At 47.6% G+C, this 19567-nt stretch overlaps 1 protein-coding gene across 4 annotated transcripts in view; it reads right to left on the reverse strand.

Moving 5' to 3' along the window:
- The window catches only part of TENM4 (teneurin transmembrane protein 4), a 718843-nt gene that overhangs the window by 70244 nt on the left and 629032 nt on the right, over window positions 1-19567 (reverse strand). For all 4 annotated transcript variants that reach the window (XM_087868192.1, XM_087868189.1, XM_087868191.1 and 1 more), the window contains one exon: window positions 3573-3692. In XM_087868192.1, the coding sequence (XP_087724318.1) occupies window positions 3573-3692 (120 nt within the window). The remainder of the gene's footprint in view (window positions 1-3572; window positions 3693-19567) is intronic.

Consider the following 19567-nt stretch of genomic DNA (forward strand, 5'->3'; position numbering starts at 1 on the left):
TTTAGGATACATTTTCTTTTCCTTTTTTTTCATTGTTTTATTTTTTTATAATTTTTTTCTTCCAATTTTGTATTTAAATTCTAGTTAGTTAATATATAGTGTAATACTGGTTTCAGGAGTAGAATTTAAGGATTCATCACTTACATGTAACACCCAACGCTCACTATAACAAGTGCCTTCCTTAATATCCACAGGATGCATGTTCAAGGCCTGTCGTCATCTTGCTTCTTTGATTGGAGAGCTCCTGCTAACTCCTTGGCCAGATGGAATCCCAGCTCCCTCCCTTGGGCTCCCAGGGCACCGTGTACACTCCTCTTTATGGCCCACTTACACTGCACAGGAATCATGCGTTCAATGCTCCAGCCTGGAGACAATGATTCCTCCGTCTTTCTAGAACCTAGCACTGTGCTTGATGATTATAGTTTACTGAATGAATGCATGAGTGCCGCTGTCAATTTCTTCTGAACTGACTGTCTGCTAAACACCCTGGGTTCCTTCTCACTCTGGCTGTTATTATAAGTCACCCCAACATTCACCCATGCCCTTGGCTTCAGAGACTCTAACACAGCACCTCACCTTTGTCGCTGATAAGTACACCTTGTGGGGATGCGCTCACTGCTCCAGCCTGCTCTTCGTCCCTCTTCTAGGGATTTTGCACAACTGCCCAGACCTAGTGCCAAACCCTGCTCTTGGTAGACGACGCCCCCAGATTCGGATTTCTAGCCTCCAGAGCCTGGCTCTTCCGTCCTTTGCTGAAGCTTTTCACCCACTTTGGCTGCTTTTCAAACCACTCAGCCCTTTTTAGGCCCACACTCGGGTAGAGGAAGCGGGACAGCACCATCCTTCAAAAACCAATGACGGAGTTTATTTTGAATCAAGAGTTTAGGTTTTGGCTCTCTAGGAGAATATCCATGGTTTTGGGGAAATACCCAGAGAACAACTTTCCTGCCACTGAACTGAATAGCATCTGTACTTTGACAGAGCATTTTTAACCATCACACAGAATTTTGGCCCGACTTGCAAGCTCCTTTCATGAGAGGACAAGTGTGGGGAGGAAGCGAAGACAAACATGAGAAGATGGATTCTCGAGGTCACCAAGAGCTGGGTGCAACTGGGTCTTGCCAAGATCCAGGCCTGATCACCTGGAGGGGAAACCCTGCTGTGGACATGGGTGTGAATGCAACGCCAAAGGTAAGGCCTGGGTCTCAGAGGAAGCCCAGACAGCTGACGGCCGGTCCAAGCACTGTCGCTAACTCCATAGGTGAGTTATATCACCTGTCTGGGCCTCAGTGTCCTCGTGTAAGATGACGTTGCTGATGACAATCACTGGCAGAGTTATTAATTAGAGAGATGCGATCACGGATGGGAAAAGCCCAGGGCCCCACTCCCAGGACAACATGCTCTGTATAACCCCATTTTTCAATTCAACGAGCCTGAACTGCTTCTCTTGTCTGCTATTCTTGTAAAATTTGTCTTGATGACTTCTATTTTTCATCTTTTTAATGATCTCTGTGGCTCTGTTTAAGACTAGATGCCTAGCATTTCGGGATGGTGGGGCTGTGAGGGGGAGCCGGGCCAGGGAGGGGAGCATGGTGCCTGCCTGGAAAGTGAGGGAGACAAAGCTGAGGGAGACTTGCTCCCCGAACTCGCACACCCTGTCACCTGTGCACGACGTCTCTAGCCTTCCGGGTTCTCCCGGGGTGTGAGAGGTACGAACGAGTCGGGGAAGCGGGAGGGAAATGGGTGAGGCGCTGCCTAGTCACCCAACACAAACCGGGATCTTCAGGCACCTGGGGAATACGGAATGACTCTGCTATACGGGATGCAGTGTCTACACTGGGAAGCAAAGTCAAGCCCCATCAAGCACTGGGAACACCTGCTTTGAAACTCAAGCTCTGAGCGTCAGCAACTCTGGTTCCTATGATGTGATTCAGGAGGCTAATGCACGAGATGTGGCTGACACTTCCTCTCAGACCCCCCCATGCTGTCAAGAGGCCACAGAGATCCCAGAGGGCAGCACACGTGGGAGGAATCGAAGCCTTGAGGGGGTGCAGTGGGTTTTCCCAAGGGCCACCAGACTTATGTGACTCTGGGGTGTTTTACGGACCCACCCTGACCCAGCACAGCAGGGCGAAGGACTGGCGGTTTGCCCTCTCCTGTGAACGACGGGCAGGTGTCATGGCAAAAAAAGAGCAATCCCCACAACTCCTTTTTGATGACTGTTTCACAGCAGGTAATGATGTAGCCAGAATACCTGTTGCCTGGGGTGCTCACAGCTGCCATTTCCATACGGCAGGCAGCCCCAAGCTGGAAGGCAGTAGAGACAGAGCACGAGAAGGGATACTCCCCCATGCTGTAGCGAATGTCTGTACTGACGTGCGTCCCGGGATGGGATGTGTGCGGGGCAGGGGGTCGTGCGCTGGGCTGGCCTGGGCAGATTATTCCGGGGCCCGGCAGCCGGCCCCTTCTAGCTGGGCCCCTTCCCATTCGCAGGGTGGGGAGCGGGGAGAGGGCTCCCCATGCCAAGCTTGCCACGCTGTCTAAGAGGCACACATGTCTACAAACAGATGAGCCTCTACTTCATTATCACCTCGGCCGGGACATGTTCACATCTGATATGGGATTAAAGAGGTGCTAAAATCAATCAGGCTGGAGCATAATTTCCGACACAGAGTGAAAATCAACCTTATGGGCCCACGCTTAGCCAGATGGACTGCCGCCACCTGATTTTATTAAAAATCGAGGACCCGTCACCGCTGACAGCCTAAATATTCCACTTTCCTCCTTCCCTTCCCCTTTTCTTCAAGATAGTCCCATGGCTTGTACCGTAATCGTCACCTTCTCATCATTTAATAATTGGTAATTTTAATAAACGTCTAATATTTATGGCGTCCTTACCTTGTGCCAGACCCTGGCAATAAAGCAATGAAGCAGAGTGGGGCAGGGAAAGCGAGATTTATTAAACACCTACTGTGTGCAAGGTGCTTCCACATCCATCACGGAACGTAATCTTTACAACCAGTTTGTGAGATGCTAGTATTAGGACCACTCACAAGTGAAGAAGTTGAGGCCTTGAGAGGTGAGGAGAAGTGTCCGATTGTTCTAGCAAATGGAAGAGCTAGAATCACTAAAGAAACTTTACTTCCCTCTCCTGATGGTTCCCACAGGGACCCAGAGGGCAGAGTTCCCAGTGGCCGCCATGGTGGTTGTGGCCAACCTAGTGGCTGCACATGGAAACCACACAGCAGGAACGCTACTACCATGGCTGGAGTTGTCCGGTCTGTAGAAAGTGGTCCATGTGAGCGTATCTTATATTATAAGCCAGGGAGCAGGACAATATACAGAAGGTACCTTATGCTTACTCTGAGAACCAGAGCAGAAGAAACTGCTTAATTTTTAGCCAAAGGGATTAGGCCAGAGTCAGACACAAGCTGTCACAGCTAGTGAGTTATAGAACTGGGGCTCTGAACACAGGTCCCATCCTCCTTCCATGTTGTCATCCAGCAGCAGCTGTGTGGCATGACCACATCAGCAGGACCGTCACTAACCCTGGTCCTCAAAAGGTCTCCTACCTGCCATCTTGCCTGCTGATGGTGTATCCAAAGAGAGGGTTATTGACGAAACTGATATTCACACCAACCAGCGGGGTCCCATCTGATGTCATCACTTGACCACGAATGACACAAGCATGCCTGTGGGTAGAGAAGAGAGAATAACGTGATCTGCTTTTCATGCTCAGAACCCCGGCTGGCAGGGAACCCCTGGAGGTCAGACGACAGAAGACAGGCTGCTCAGACATATCCTGGCACCCAGAGACCCATCGTCTTCACTCAAGAGGAGTAGTAACCCTCTTTTTTTCATAGAGTCCCAATTTTAGATATTGAAGTGTCCTCTAAAGGCTTATTTCTGGGAGATGTTTTCAGATTTCTTACTCAGAGGTCATTCTCTAAGGACACTATGTTATACCATAAAGAGACAAACTGTTACAAGAGGGCTGCATGGTGGAGTCATGTGTGAGAATCCAGAGTCACGTGACGTGGGTTCAACTCTCAGCTCTGCCACTTGCAGAAGAAAACTGTGGAAGGTTTGTCCTTTCAGTTGCGAAAGGACGTGATGGTTCTCTGAGCCTCTGTTTTTGCATCCTGGTCCAGAGTGAGCTCCATAAATGGCAGTGGTTATTACGGTCACTAATACCCTCACCAGAGGTGGGCATACAAGAAAGTGAACAGGGTAGACAGCAATTCCTTTCATCGGGCTTTAGAAACAGGAGAAGGACTGATGCTAGCGTCCCCCTGGAACCTTTCGCATCTCCCAATATCCCCACTCTAGCTTTCCCACTATATTCCAGACAACACACCCTCTGTTTTCCCCAAACGTGCCGGGCACTTGTTGCCTAGGCCTCTGTGTCTGTGCAGTGTTCTCCCCTCTGCTGCAGGTGCCACTCCTGCACCCCTCCCCCAACACTCCCATCCTTCCTGATTCAGCTTCAGATGACACCTTTTCCCTCATGCCTGTCTTGATGGCCCTAAGTAGAACTAGTCACTTTCTTCCAAAGCCCGACACAAACACCTTGCTACCCTACCACACGGTACACGGTTCTCCTCTCCACTAGATTGTGAGCTCCTTGAGGGCAGGGTCAAGGGCTCTTTCTTTCCCTCTCTCTGCAATGCCTGGAAATGCCTAACGAGTACTAGGCCATTGTCTCAAAAAAATGGTGGATTGAGTAAGTAAGTGGGACAATTAGAGATCATCTAGAATGATGGTTTTTCAAATATATCAGAAATGGAATCTTCTTACCAGATGCTATTTTATAAGGACCCAAAGTGGAAAACAAATAAAAACAAGATATCTCTAGATGAAAGAGAGGTTTGGGGTGATTCTGAAGGCAGCTCTGGAGTCTTAGTCTTGGGAAAAGCCAGAGAAAAACGAGTTGGAAAATCACTGAGTTGGTGGAAGAGGAGGAAACTGGGGTCCACAGAGGTTATGTTATTTGCTCCCAAGCCACACGGAGGGGTAGTGGCAGAGCCACGCCTCGAATCCATGGCTACCAACTCTGGGTCCAATTCTAGAGCAGCTTGTTTACCACTAGCAATGTGCTCAACTGGGGAGCTAGCCCTCACCGACAAGACAAATCTGAGGCAACTACGCAGGCGCGAGTATCCAGACGACTTTTTCCACCTGCCTCGGTTCAGAAGGCTCTTTTTTTTCTGGCCTAGGGAAGAGCTACTGATGAGACCTGTGGGCATTCATGAAAAAAAGATCTCAGACTCAGCCTCTGCTTTATTAGGTACTTAATTTCTACATTCCTAGCGTGATAAACTTTTCTCTGTTTGATGAGAAAAGCAATTAGCACCAGGCTTGTAAGCAGCTGGTCTCGCTAGTGTCAGCTTGTCCTTTCTGAAGGCAAGAACAACTACCCACAATGCACCAAGCTCCCCTCCCCCACCCTGCCCTGCCCCACCCTACCCCACCCCACCTCACCTCACTACACACAATCTGGTTAATGCTAATTCAGTCAGTGGTTTCCTTCCGAGGCCCTTGGTCTAAATGCAATTACATGACAAACAAGTTAAGCGGTGAGGCTCAGCAAAGACTCTCAGTCCTGCTCTGAAGGTCTCCCAATACATTTATGTGAAATTATCCCTCCACTAATGGGAAAGATTTATTCCATCAATTGTATTCAGCTGGTACTGAGAGATGCTTTCTTTAATGGAGGAAAATTGAATTTCTTATTGCTGGAACTTTGTCCTTCCAGAGAATTACTAACAGATCTCATCTCCCGGAGCTGGCTCCTATCCAGCCTTCTCCTGACATATGCGCCTTCAGATTCTGCCTGGACGATCACCAGCCCTCGGGGGAGGCTTTCCTTCTGGGGGCTGCCCTGGCTGCTGCACCTCAGGCACGTGGGGGCCAGCCTCCTCCGATTTCTCTCTCTTTGGGGATTTCCTGATAATTGGGAAGCATTAAATCAGCACCATTTGGCTATCACTCAGCCTTCACTTGGGCAAGCCAGAGCAGATGCAATTTCAGCCCAGGCTCCTGTGGATTGCTTTGGGTTCTGGAGAAGATTAAGTTGACTCCCTGCACCCCTGTACACCGCAGAGGCCTCTTGCCAAAACAGGCATTTGGCTCAGGAATGAAGTCCTGCAGAAAAACACTTCCATCCCCCTTCTGTTTGACCATGATTTTCAGTTGTAGAGAAGACCCAATTTAACATAAAGGCTTCTCTGGGACAAAGGAGATGGGAGAAGTCCGCTCTGTGGTGGCCTCCGAAATATGTCTCCTGCCACGAGTTTTTGTCCAGGGAGGCTTGAGAACGTGCGGGTGCCGGGCTTCCAAATGCTTTCCCATTTATTTAACGGATAGCAACAGTGGCGTACTGGTAAATGTTTAATGATCGGCTTTCAAAAGAGAAAAAGCTTGAATTTGTAGCATTTGCCTATTTCTGTGGTGTAAATACTTCCGCTGTGGCTGATTTCACGCTCTTAATGAGATACCACTGACCCCAGGGCTGGGAAGAGGTGCACGGGAGGACCCCATTACACAGTATTTCCACCACAGAGATACAATCGTCCTAGGAAGCTCAGGAGCAGAGAGAATAGTAAAATACAGTAAAATAATTAGGAAGTGATAAGTCTGAATTATTTATTATCTTTATTTTGAATATAATTTATTTAATTTTAATTTCCTATAATTTAATTTTTAACAACTGTCGTGTTCACACACTAGCTTGCAGAATTCCTGAACGTCTTGTGCTCGGCTCCTGCGAGCTGACACGAGCCAGCTTCTGTGCAGCACGGGACACTGACCCCACACAAAGGGTCACTGTGGCTAAGAAATAGCTGCTGCTCTGACTTCGAAATTCTGTGGTGGAAGACCATCGTGGTGAGAAATCCGTAACATGGGGTGCAGCTCATCGTCACAAATTTGGCCCCCAGCTGGTTCATACAGTCCCCTTATGACCAGTCCTATGTCTGACATGTTTGGCTTTCCCTTGGTCACTGTCTGGGTATCATGGAGTTTTGGGGTATTATTTTCTCCTTGTCCTCAGATTCCCATCTAAGCTGTCATCACCTCAGCAAGGCTGTTACTGACTCTTCCTGGCGCAATTAATCACCTCTCCTTGAGGCTCCTCTAGATACTTCCAAGTACCTCTCCACGGCTGTGACAGTCATAGAATTCCATCATTCACATTTACAGAGCTGAATTCACACATCTGCGTGTACGTGCGAGCCGGAGGAGGGCTGAGACCACATCTTCAGTGGCTAGGGTGAGCATGGGCTCTTGCTCTCTGAGTATCTGCTAGGTGAAAACTTGATCAAGTGCTTGAAACGCAGCGAAAAGACTTGCTCAAGGTCACATAGCAAAGACCTCAACTGGTTGAACTGATGCGCCAGGCTAGGACTTCTTACTTCGAAGTCCTCCCTGTCACCACATGTGGTGTACCTGCAGTCACTAAAATCCTTTTGAATTAAAAACCGGGGCACCTACTTAATAAGCTAGATGCTGGGGTTGTAAATGCATGAATTACAGTCCCCACTTGCTTGCTGGAGCTCCCGAGAGCCAAGTGGAAATGCTCGAGTGTGGCTGTCTTGGACACAAGTGAGTCAACACATGGGTTTGGCATATGTCAGGCAGCTGGGGTACAAAACAAGCAATTAGGTTGAGTGAACTCTGCCAGGAAGGAGCGCTCGTGCCAGGCCAAGGGGGGAGGGGCGCATCACACATGCTGGTATTAGTCCAATCCCACACTCAGGGCCTGACTGAGATGCCCCTACTGACGCCACTGAGGACGGAGATCTGCCTGACGCCTCCCAAGGACAGTGGCCAGGTTTGGGGTCAAGAGAGCAAACTGTTGGGGAGACAAGAACACCTCAAAACACAATCAAGCAAATAAGAAATGACCCTCAAGTGTCAGTCAGGGAGAGGTGGGGTGGGGGTGTGATGGGAAGTGCCCTGGGCAGGGAATCAGTCCCTAGTTCCAACTCTGGGAACTAACGGTATGACTTTGGGGAATCATCTGACCTCTCTGGACCGCCATTCAACTGTCTATCCAGGCTGAAATTTTTCCCATCCTGGTGTCAAATAAAATCCAATACGTGTTTAAGAATGTATAATGGTTTTAATATAGGGCTACACAATCTAACTCAGTAGCTCTATTCCACCTTGTTTCAGAATCTTCATGGAGCTCACCCAATACTTACATGTATCCCTGGGCTGTTCCCTCTCTATGGAAACTTCCACCTGTCCTGTTCACCGGAAAACCAGCTGCTTACCCTCAGGACCCACGTGGAGCATTCACCAAGTGCTAGCCCCCACCCCCACCCTTCTGGCCTGCCTCTGTAACACCTCAGTGCTGTCATGCCACGGGGACAATCTTCTTCCCCGACAGACCATGAGCTCCTTGAAGACAGGCGCCACATCCCCTTCACTGCTATATTTCTGGCATTGAGCACGAGTGACGCTCATTTTTAAGCGGGCAGAAGAATGCCTCCACCAAAATAGGTGTTTGCTCTGAAATCTGAATGCAGAACACAGAGCAAGCTCTTGATACATTATTTACTGGATGAATAAAGAACTGATGTTTCTGTAGCTGAAGGTGGGGGCGATGCCCAAGAACACGGAGCCACATGACCTTGCTAGGGATTTGGCCAAGGAACAGAGGGCTGGAGGGGCTGGCCGGTTCTAGCTGGTCAGTCCACATGGCATCCCAAGCCTCGGTTCCTTCCCCTGGGGGACCCACCCCACCTCAGCTTGCAGCCCTACCACTTGGAACTGATAGCCTCCTTGTCTGCACTTCTTTTTTTGAAGACTTTGAACAGTGAATGCCAGGAATTAAGTTAGATTTGTTATTCAGTGCACATTACAGAAGCAGATAAAGGCAGGTGAAGGGGGAAAAGCTGCAGCTTTAACTTTTTAGATTTTAACTGAAAATAGCTACTGAAACTGGTATTCAGGAGAATGGAATCATCACTTGGGATCTAGGTGGCAAAAAGGAACTTTTGCTTTTCTCTGATTTAAAGTATTGGTTACTCTGTGCCACCCTTGTTTATGCAAATCACTCCTTTGCATTACATACTTTAAATAGATTTTATATGCCTGACTTACACAGATCCTTAAGCTGTTTTCTGCTAACTCATGCTGATTGACTGGGGATCTTTCCAGCATCTACTAGACTTTACTCAACGTCTTGTAAGAACCTCACTTGGACTCACATGAGAAGCCCTCTCCATGGCCTATCAAACGACCCCCAGCAAGGGGGTTCCCGTCAAAGCCTGACCCTGTCCTCACTGTGGCCTCCAAGACCTTCCTTCTAGCCTGGCCACACCAGCTGTTCCACTGTCCTCTCTTTCTGGCTCTCCACCTCAGTGAGCTGCCTCAGTTTCCTTAACCAGCTTTTCTAGCCTGATGTCTTCCATCCATACACGTATTCTTGGGAACCCACCAGGTCATGACATGTTAGAAGAGCCCTTCCTAAACTTTCCTACTTCTCATTGTGGAGGTGAGAAAATAAGGTCTCGACAGGGAACAGACTTGCCCATTCTTGTAAGTTGCTGGAGAGCCAGGATTCCAATTAAGGACCACTCATTATCCACGAGACCTCGGGAAAGTCATTTCACCTCTCAAACTACTTACCCTTTGGCACAGATACACACCTAAGCAATGGAGAATCTCAATTTGTTTGCGCTGCCTTAAAAATCAGAGTTGATATCACCAGAGCAGGCTCGTATAACTTCTTCATTATACACCTTTTCTGTCATCATGTCTGATCAGGCTCTCTGGATGTACTTTTATTTAGTAGTAACATACACCTGTGCGGCCATAATTAGCTAACACTGGAAAGAATCATATGCATTTGGTGCAAGGTTTAATGGATAAAAATGCACGCATGCATACTCGGTTTTCTTGCACTTCACAGACAGTGTGTGTTTACAAATGGAAGGGTTGTGGCAACCCGGTGTCAAGCGGGTCTACTGGCGCCATTTTCCCAATAGCATTTGTTTACTTCATGTCTCTGTGTCACATTCTGCTAATTCTTGCAACATTTCAAACTTTTTCATTATTATTATATTTGTTCTGATTATCTGTGATCAGTGAACTTCGATGTTACTACTGTCATTATTTTGGGGAGCCATGAACCATGCCCACGTAAGATGGTGAACTTCATTGGTAAATGCATGTGTTCTGACCACTCCACCAGCTGTTCCCTGTCTCTTTCTCTCTTCTCAGGCTTCCCTGTTTGCTGAGACACGATGGTATTGAAATTAGGCCCATTAATAACCCTACAATGGCTCCTAAGCATTCCAGCACTTTAAATCAAAAGCTAGAAATGATTAAACTCAGTGAGGAAGGCATGTAGTGAAGGCTGAGGTAGGCTGGAAGCTAGGCCCTTGCAACAGTTAGCCAAGTTAGCAAAGGAAAAGTTCTTGAAGGAAATTAGAAGTGCTACTCCAGTGAACGCACGAATGATAAGCACAGCAGACTTACTGCTGGTATGGAGAAAGTCTGAGAGGTCTGGATACAAGACCAAGCCAGCCACAACATTACGACAACAGAACAAACCAAGCCAAAGCCTAATCCAGAGCAAGGTCCTAACTCTCTCCAATTCTATGAAGGCTGAGAGAGGTAAGGAAGCTGCCGAAGACAAGTCTGAATCTAGCAGAGTTCGGTTCATGCAATTTAGGGAAAGAAGCCATCTCCATAACATAAAAGTACAAGATGAAGCAGCAAGTGCTGATGGAGAAGCTGCAGCAAATTATCCAGAAGATTCAGCTGAGGTAATTCATGACGGTGGCTACACTCAATGATAGATTTTCAATGTAGATGAAATAACCCTTCTATTGGAAGAAGATGCCATCTAAGACTTCCATAGCTTGAGAGGAGAAGTCACTGTCAGGCTTCAAAGCTTCAAAGGACAGGGTGACTCTCTTGTTAGGGGCGAATGCAGCTAATGACTTGATGTTGAAGCCAGTGCTCATTTCCACCCTGAGAATCCTAGGGCCCTTAAGAATTACACTAAATCACTCTGCCTGTGCTCCATGAATGGAGCAGCAAAGGCTGGAAGACAGCACATCTGTTTACAACATGGTTTATTGAATATTTTAAACCCTCTACTGAGACCTACTGCTCAGAAAAACAGATTCCTTTCAAAATATCACTGCTCATTGACAATGCACCTGGTCACCTGAGAGCTCTCATGGAGATGTACAAGATGAATGTTGTTTTCATGCCTGTTAATACAACATCCATCCTGCAGCCCATGGATCGAGGAGTCATTCTGACTTTCAAGTCTCATTATTTAAGAAATATGTTTCATAAGGCTATAGCTGCCATAGATAGCAATTCCTCTCACGGGTCGGGACAAAGTAAATTGAAAACCTTCTGGAAAGGATTCATTGTTCTAGATGCCATGAAGAATATTCGTGATTTATGGGAAGAGGTCAAAATATCAACATGAACAGGAATGTGGAAGAAGTGGATTCCAGCCCTCATGGGTGACTGTGAGGGGTTCAAGACCTCAGTGGAGGCAGTAACTGCAGATGTGGTGGAAACAGCACGAGAACTAGAATCACAAGTGGAGCCTGAAGACGTGACTGAATTGCCACAATCTCATGATTTTTAAAACTTGAATGGGTGAGGAGTTGCTTCTCATGGATGAGCAATGAAAGTGGTTTCTTGAGAAGGAATCTACGCCTGGTGAAGATGCTATGAGGGTTGTTGAAATGACACAAAGGATTTAGAATATGACATAAACCAAGTTAATAAAGCAGTGGCAAGTTTGAGAGGATTGACTCCAATTTTGAAAGAAGTTCTACTGTGGGTAAAATGCTTATCAAACAGCATCACATGTTACAGAGAAATTGTTCATGAAAGGAAGAGTCAATCAATACAGCAAACTTCATTCTTGTCTTATTTTAAGAAACTGCCCCAGCTGCCCCAACAGTCAGTGACCACCACCCCGATCAGTCAGCAGCCATCAACATCCAAGCTAAGACCCTTGACCAGCAAAAAAATTATGATTCACGAAAAGCGATGGTTAGCATTCTTTAGCAATACAGTATTTTTAAATTAAGGTATATACATTGTTTTTCAGACATAATTATATTGCACACTTAATAGTCTACAATATAATGTAAACATAAGTTTTATATGCACTGGGAAACCCAAGAAGTCACTTGACTTCCTTTAGCGTAATATTCACTCTCTTGCAGTGGTCTGGAACTGAACCAGCAGTATCTCTGAGGTGTGCCTGTATTTCAAATAGGCTTCTTGATAATGTTGAATCTTCGAATTGACATTTTTAGATTCTTGAAAATTTTGAATCTTGGTTATCTTTTCTGTTAGATCGGTTGAAAATGATCATTATTGGTTTATCTTCATGGTGGAGTGGACGAACACTCTACTAGAGGTACCAGCTCTGCCATTCTCATTTGCTTGGACCCACACTGTTGTGTTTGATCTGTAGCTACTTTACAAGCACCGCGCCATTTTATATCTAAGTTTAGTTAAACTAGATTTTTCACACACACGCACACAGACACACACACATGCACACACAGTAGTCATATTGTAATACAATAGGATTAAACCAGCAAAAGGTCCACTGTCTCTCTAAGATCATCTTGTTACCAACTAACATTGGGACCAAGGGAGCAAATCAGTGAAAAACTAGTGTTCCACATGAGTAAAACATTTGTCCTTCTTATTTTTTAAGATCAAAAGTAAATGTGGATGCTCTAATATTTTCTCCCTGTTCCTCATGGACCGCCCTGAGCACCCCGCTCGGGACCACTGCACTGCACTGTAGTTACAATGGTGTGTGTTTGTGATTTTTTCTTATGAAAGAATCTTGAATATGCTCCATATTATTATATTCAGAAGTCAACTTCTAGTTGTGCTTCATTGTTTTTAACTCATTCCAAAGCTGCTTCCTGTTTTTTTTTCAAATGACCTTAGGCCCAAACCAACAGAATTGGATCTAGTCACTTAACTTTTAATGTTCCTGACTTACTGGTGGGCAGGCAATTGGACCAGATCTCTTGAGGCACCTTGCAAAGCTAAGAGCTCCCCAACTGTCCAAACTTTATCACTGTTCTTTGACCATATCACCAGGGACTCCGTGCTGCATACGTCAGTTCTGCAGTATCCCACAGTCTCCAGACGAAGTCCAAACTCTTCTTCTTGGCATATAAGACCTTTCAGAATCTGGCCCCTGCTGGCCTCTGCAGGTTACATCCCATTTTTCCATTCTCGTACCCTCTGTTGCTGCTATATTAAATTACTTCTCATATCCTTGTCTTGGCATGCATTTCCATGCCTCTCTGCCTTTGCCTCTGCTAGTTCGCCTACCTCAAATGTCTTTCTCATTCCTACTAACCTCTCCTTTAAGGCCTGCCTCTCAGCGAAGTGCTTTCTGATCTCCTTGGTACAAAGAAGTCACTCCCTCCGTTGGTGGACACAGCACAATATACTTATCCCACTAAAGTGTACTCATTAGTTCAAACATCTCCTCTTCTCTTCTAGATTGTGAATTATTTGAGGGTAACAACCATGTTCTTTCCACCTTTGTAACTCCAGTCCTCAGCACAGGACTGGGTCCATAGGATGCGTTCAGTAAATGTTGAGGAAAGAAATCGATGAATATCACATAAACGAGTGGATGAAAATGATGAAAGCAAAAAAAAAAATCAATATAGTTATTACAATCAGCCCAAAGGGAAGAGAAATGCAGACAGAGGCCTGGTAAATGAGAATACGGTTCAGTTATTGGAACTTTAATCAAGCACCTACTATGTACTACACACAGTGCTGGGCAGTGGGGAAGATATTTATTCATCCATTTTCTTATTTACTTATGGAAACTACAGGAGGGCAGTGCCTGTAGTTTCTGTCTTATTTCCTATTATATTCTGAGCAGTTAAATAACAATAAATCAGACACAACCCCCTGGTCTGAGTAGCTCACATTCTGGAATGAATACAATTTAACTTTTTAAAAATCCTTGTATCTAGAAGTAAAACCAGTACAGGATAAAAAGGGGAGCTGCCCACCAAGTCATTCCAGTATGACACACAAACTTTCCTACTCTTATAGCTGAGCTCCAGGCTCTGCCCATATACCCTGACTTTTGTTCTTCCGACTGGAATTGGGTTCTGTTTAGACTCTACCAGAGGCTTCCAGATCACTTGCTGGGTATGTGGAATAAACATCACAGGGAAGTACTCCAGATCATTCAGAAAAAGCTTTTCCTCTCAGACTACTTGTATATGTCTGGGAAGATAGAGGGAAAAATCCACAATCTTCTTCCGATTAATGGGAGAAGTTTAATTTTTAAGCTAGAAGTGTCCTGGGGGTGACTGAATCCAACCCCCTCGTTTACAGGTGAGGTATGTGATCTCTGAGGCTGGGTGGGGATCCCCTCTAACATACATCAAAGCTAGGGCACTGACAGGGCTGTTATGGTACCCTGACATCACCTGGGGGCGTCGAATGACAAGATGGCCTGGCGGCTGCTAGTGTCTCCTGGGCCCTCAGGCTGTATCTGCTGAGTCTGCTGAGCTCAGAAGCCACCACTCTGTGACCTCCTAGCTTCATGTAGCTGTTGCGTCCTTCAGATACTCAGGGAGAATGAGCTCCCAGGCCACAGGTCAGATCACCCAAGCCTGTGGGCAACCTGGCCACTGAATGCTATTGCTTTGGGCTGAGTCATCTCCCACAGGAACCCTCTGGAATACTTTCTCCTGGTCAACAAAGTTAACACAAGAGCAGAGCCCTTGACTGTTCATAACACTATATATCAGAGAAATGAATCCATTGATTGTGGCAAAGGAGAAGCAGGACTGAGAGTGGTCGGCCAGGAGAGATCGTTTTGGAGGAGAAAGGCTCCTGCCTAGGACTTGGAAACACTGGGGACATGGACACAGAAGGTGTGCGGCATGTCCAGATAGGCTGTTCTCTGTGCTATGTAGCCAGAGGCTTGCTTCTGAGAAGAATTCTCAGGAGATGGTTTGTGCTGTTAGAAAAACTCGAGGCAGCTCTACTAAAGCGTGACTCCAGGTACAGTATCTCAGTGTACAGTCCATTCCATGACCGTGTGTCCTGTCTTCCTGTCAGAGCACAGGACAGGCCCCGCTTTTACCTGGAAAAGGGAGACTCTCTTGCTTTGCTCAGAAAGGGGACACAAGGATGGACCACAATTAGACCCACTTTCTGAGCTCGGGACAATGCTGAGCAGAGATGCAAAAAAGGGCCTGCAGAAAGTCCAGCTCATACAAGGGACAGGGCAGGAGGATCTGACGGGGCACAGCCATGATGAGGGGGCTCGCACGGGCAGCCTGGATGTGGAGGTCCCATGTGTTACCAGGTAGTAAAGCCCAGGTCCTGAGCAGAGCAGTTGAAGGACCTGAGGCTGAGCAGCTGGGGCTGCTCGAAGCCTTCTCTTCAGATTGGGGTTGGTTCTAGACGCCTGCAGGTGGACCCACAGGGCCCTATAGGGGTGGGAGGAGGAGGCAGAGGCAGGGAAGGCACCGGGCACATATCTTTCTTTTGTCAGAACACCGTCCAGAGGTAGCATCTGTCCACATCATAGCCCATCACCGTGGGGTTCACTCAGAGCCAACTCTTGATGCTTCCAGGATCAGACTGAAGAGCTGGTTAGACTCTCTGCAGAGCTGTTTGCTGAGTCCTGACCTGAAGCACTTCATTGAGGCCAGTAGTAGTAATGTGATGCTTGGCTTTCCCGTATTTTTACTTCTCATCGCTTGAAATTTATCAGGGTCGGCTAAGTCCCTGACTTACAAACACGGGAATTACTGCTTGAGAGAGCCCTCACTCAGGACCCCAGGTTCTCCAGGACTTGGGAGAGTCCTGCTACTACTTTGCTGAGCCAAGAGCTTTCTCTGACCTCAAAGTTTCCTCTTCTACCACAAAGAGCTGATGATCTCATGGTCCATTCACCTGACACGGGGCTGGGGCATCGGCATCAGTTCCCTAACGGCACTAATGCTTCTGGCTAAGATTCTCCTGGTTCTCGTAGTGACACTAAAACCTATAAAAACACTAATGTCCTTGCTAATGCTCACGCTAACTCTTGCTGTTAGTGACAGGGCCGCTGACACTTACTGAATGCATACTGCCCTGACGCACAAGTGTTTTACATCTCATTTCATCCTCAGACAGCCCCAGGAGGCGTGGATTATTATCCTCATATGGCAGATGGCAAAAATGAGGCACAGAGTGAGACTTGTCCAAGGTCACAAGAGCGAGCAAAGGGTGAGGCGAGGATGCAGGCCCAGGCTACCTGCCTCTGACGCTGGGGCTCTGATGCACTGAGACCTACTGCGCATTAGCTTTACATCACGTCGGGCAGAATTCGATAGAACATCAGGACCAGCTGGGGTTGCAGAGCTGTAGCAGCATCATGCTGTACAGATTTCCAAACCGAAGATGCAGGGATGGGAATATAAAGGACAAAGCAGAGCACAGAGGCTTGGCACATGGGCTCTAGTGGCAATTGGTTCAGCTTCAAATGCTGGCTCTGTTGGGCACCTGCGTGGTTCTGTCAGTCCGACTCTTGATTTCAGCTCAGGTCCTGATCTCCGGGTGGTGGGATCAAGCCCTGCATTGGGGCTCTGTGCTCAGCGGGGAGTCTGCTTCTCTTTCTCTCTCCCTCTCCCTCCGCCCCTCCCCTGCTCATGCATGCTCGCTCTCTAAAATAAGCAAATAAATCTTTAAAAAATATTTTTAAAAATGCTGGCTCTGCCACTTATGAGCCCTATGTCTTTGACCAGGTTACTCAACTTCTCTGTGCCTCAGTTTCCCATCTGTAAAAGAAGGGTGATGAAATCCCCAGGTCATATGGTTTGGGGGGAGATGTAAAGGTGTTACTACTTAGGAAAACCTACAAAGCATTTCAAACGATGCTGACACATGGAACATCCTCTGTAAATGGTAGGTGTTTTTACTGAATGTGCGCTACGTGCCGGCCAGCAGGCTTTCGGGTATTTAATCTCATTTACTCTTCCAAACAACCTGCAGGGTGGGAATGGGTAGCCCCACATTACGTTTGAGGACATGGGGCCTGGCTCCCCCAAGGTCATCGGCTCTCATTTGCCCAACGGCTTGAATGCAGGCCCTCTCCCCGAATGCCCCGAGTGGTTCCGGCTTCAGCACAGCGTCCCCGGCTAACGCTTCCCGTGACAGACAGCTGGGAACACGCTCATGCTACCAAGCAAACTGAGATCGTAATTTGGTTTTGAAATCAATAAAGGGATGATCAAGTGGCACAGGAGGGGTTGCCAGCTGCTCATCAGGGTGATGTGAGAAGCTGCCGCCTGCGTCCTGAATTCAATTCACCTAGTGGCTTTATCATCATAAACATTCATTTCAATGTGGGGAGGACTTTTTAAAAAACCAACATGAATAATATATAATGGCTGACATTTTGGAGGAAGCAGGATCTTTACCTTCTTCCATCTTCCGTCAGGGTAATTTATCACTGTCTTTCTCCCTGCCCCCCTTTTCTTACACTGATGGGGTAGCCTGTCAGCGCAGCTTGTCCTGAAACGCAGGAACGTAATTCAATAATAAATTCACTCGGAGGCCAGCTGTCAGGAAGCTCCATTAGATGGTCTCTGCCGCTCAGCCTCTCCGAGGGCTCTGCGAGGGCTGTCGAAGGCCCGGGGCTGGGGACGCGGGTGTGGTGGCACGCCAGGGTCTCTCTGTAACTGCTCCGCCGCGGACACTCGCACGCGGCTTTATAGCTGCGGTGCGCTGATGAAAGATCCCAGCGCATCTGTGATCTTTTCTCCCCCCTTTCCGTTACTTTTTCCTCTTGGAAACCCTTGCTTTCAAAATTCCTGGAAACTTTGTGTCTTTATAGAAGGATCTGAAGGAAATTCTCAAGACTTACACTGCGTCTCGGCATCAAGGTTACTTCATTTCTCTTTGTAGCCAGTTTTAAGTCCTAACGGAGACGACAAACGCCTCTGGTTAGCGAACAGGCGAGGGATGATATTTCTCGGTTCCTGCCCAAACTACCCCTACGTTCTTCCCTCTCCCGCAGGCCCCCTCTGCACATGAGGATCGTGTCCCCCAGACTTCCTGAGACCATCTTGATTTCACATGTTAGAGCATGGCTCTCGACTTTTGATTTGGAAAACAGTATCACCATAATTATGCTCCAGCCACATTAAAATTCTCTCAATTCTCTGATTGTCCCGGAAAGTCATGCCAGTTCCTCAGTCTAGAAGACATTTTTAAGTCTCGTTCTACTGAAACCAACACTGAGCGATGGAGCTTGTTCAGTAGCACGGGTGCAGGTGCGCAGACCACCAACCACGTTCGTGCAGTGCATATCCTTTCCACGCAGCTGCTCTGATACCTTCCCATTCCACTGCACCGCATTCCATTTAAACTGACTGCTTTCTAAAAAAAATCGTTTCGACTCGCTACTTTGATTCCATGACGCACTAATGGGTTGTTGGGCCCAGAAGCGGGAGAACTAATGTTTTCTTGGCCCGCCATCCTCACTGAAATCTTTGTCTCAGGCCGAAGGCCATGCCCCACCGGAAGTCTCCACTCACGAGTTCCCTTGTTGGCTTGCTCATTGCTTTTCAAAAACAAACATATACTGGTGGCTCCTCTGCGCCTGGCGTGTGCTGGGTGCTGGAGACACAGAGAGGTGCCAGAGGCAGCCCCTGAGGTGTGCAGTGGGAGTGACGGCCATGCTCTTGAACTCTCGGGACACTTCGTCTCCACCTCTCTTCAGGCACTCGGCACTGGCTGACTGGGTGATTCACTGATTCATTCTGCCATCCGTGTGGCTCAGTCTGTGCCAACCTCTCTGCTTGGCACTAGGGGTTCAATGACCATCAAAGCCTGGGGCACGCGAAGAACCCTCAGGTAAGTGGGTACAGATGCATGTCTGCTTGCAGGCCTTGCAGAGCAGTATGTACCAAACAGAGCTTGTCTGCCTGGCCGGTCTCTGCTCCCCAGAGGATCTGAGCCTCCCCACAGCACACGATCCTCTGCCTCCTTTGGGACAAATGCTCTGGTCACCCGTCCCCCCTCCTTTTCCTAAGTCCCCTGACTCTCAAGTCTTTTCTCTTTGGGCTCAGTGTGTCCCATCAGCTGACTTTCATAGCAGTCTGTCCACACCCAACTTTCTCGTCTGAGTGAATTGATAAACTATTATGCTTACAGGGGCCCAGAAAGACTTGACAACATCACATTTCTCTCACCCATAGCATCCTCAGACCTACTCTGAGCTGATACACAAATAACTCGGGGGTGGTTCTTTTGTCAGAACCTCTTCCTACGCTCTGGCATTGGCAGTCCACAACTATTCACTGTAGGGATCTGTCTACCCTGTGTCCAGCCCGTCCTTCCCGAGAGAAGAGATGGACCCAAATTGTGTCATAGGGACAGAGCAACCTTGAGGGCTCTCTGGAGAGGAAATGTCTCATGCTTCCCTCTCTTTCCCAACTGTCTGATCCCAAGCTTTAGAGCCTGGGTCCTGTTATCCGTCCTCCTTTTATGGATGGCTGTTGGGGATCCATCTGCCGCC

The sequence above is a fragment of the Ursus americanus genome, chromosome 16, assembly GCF_024610735.1.
Source record: "Ursus americanus isolate L20-20 chromosome 16, mUrsAme1.1.p, whole genome shotgun sequence".
NCBI lineage: Eukaryota > Metazoa > Chordata > Mammalia > Carnivora > Ursidae > Ursus > Ursus americanus.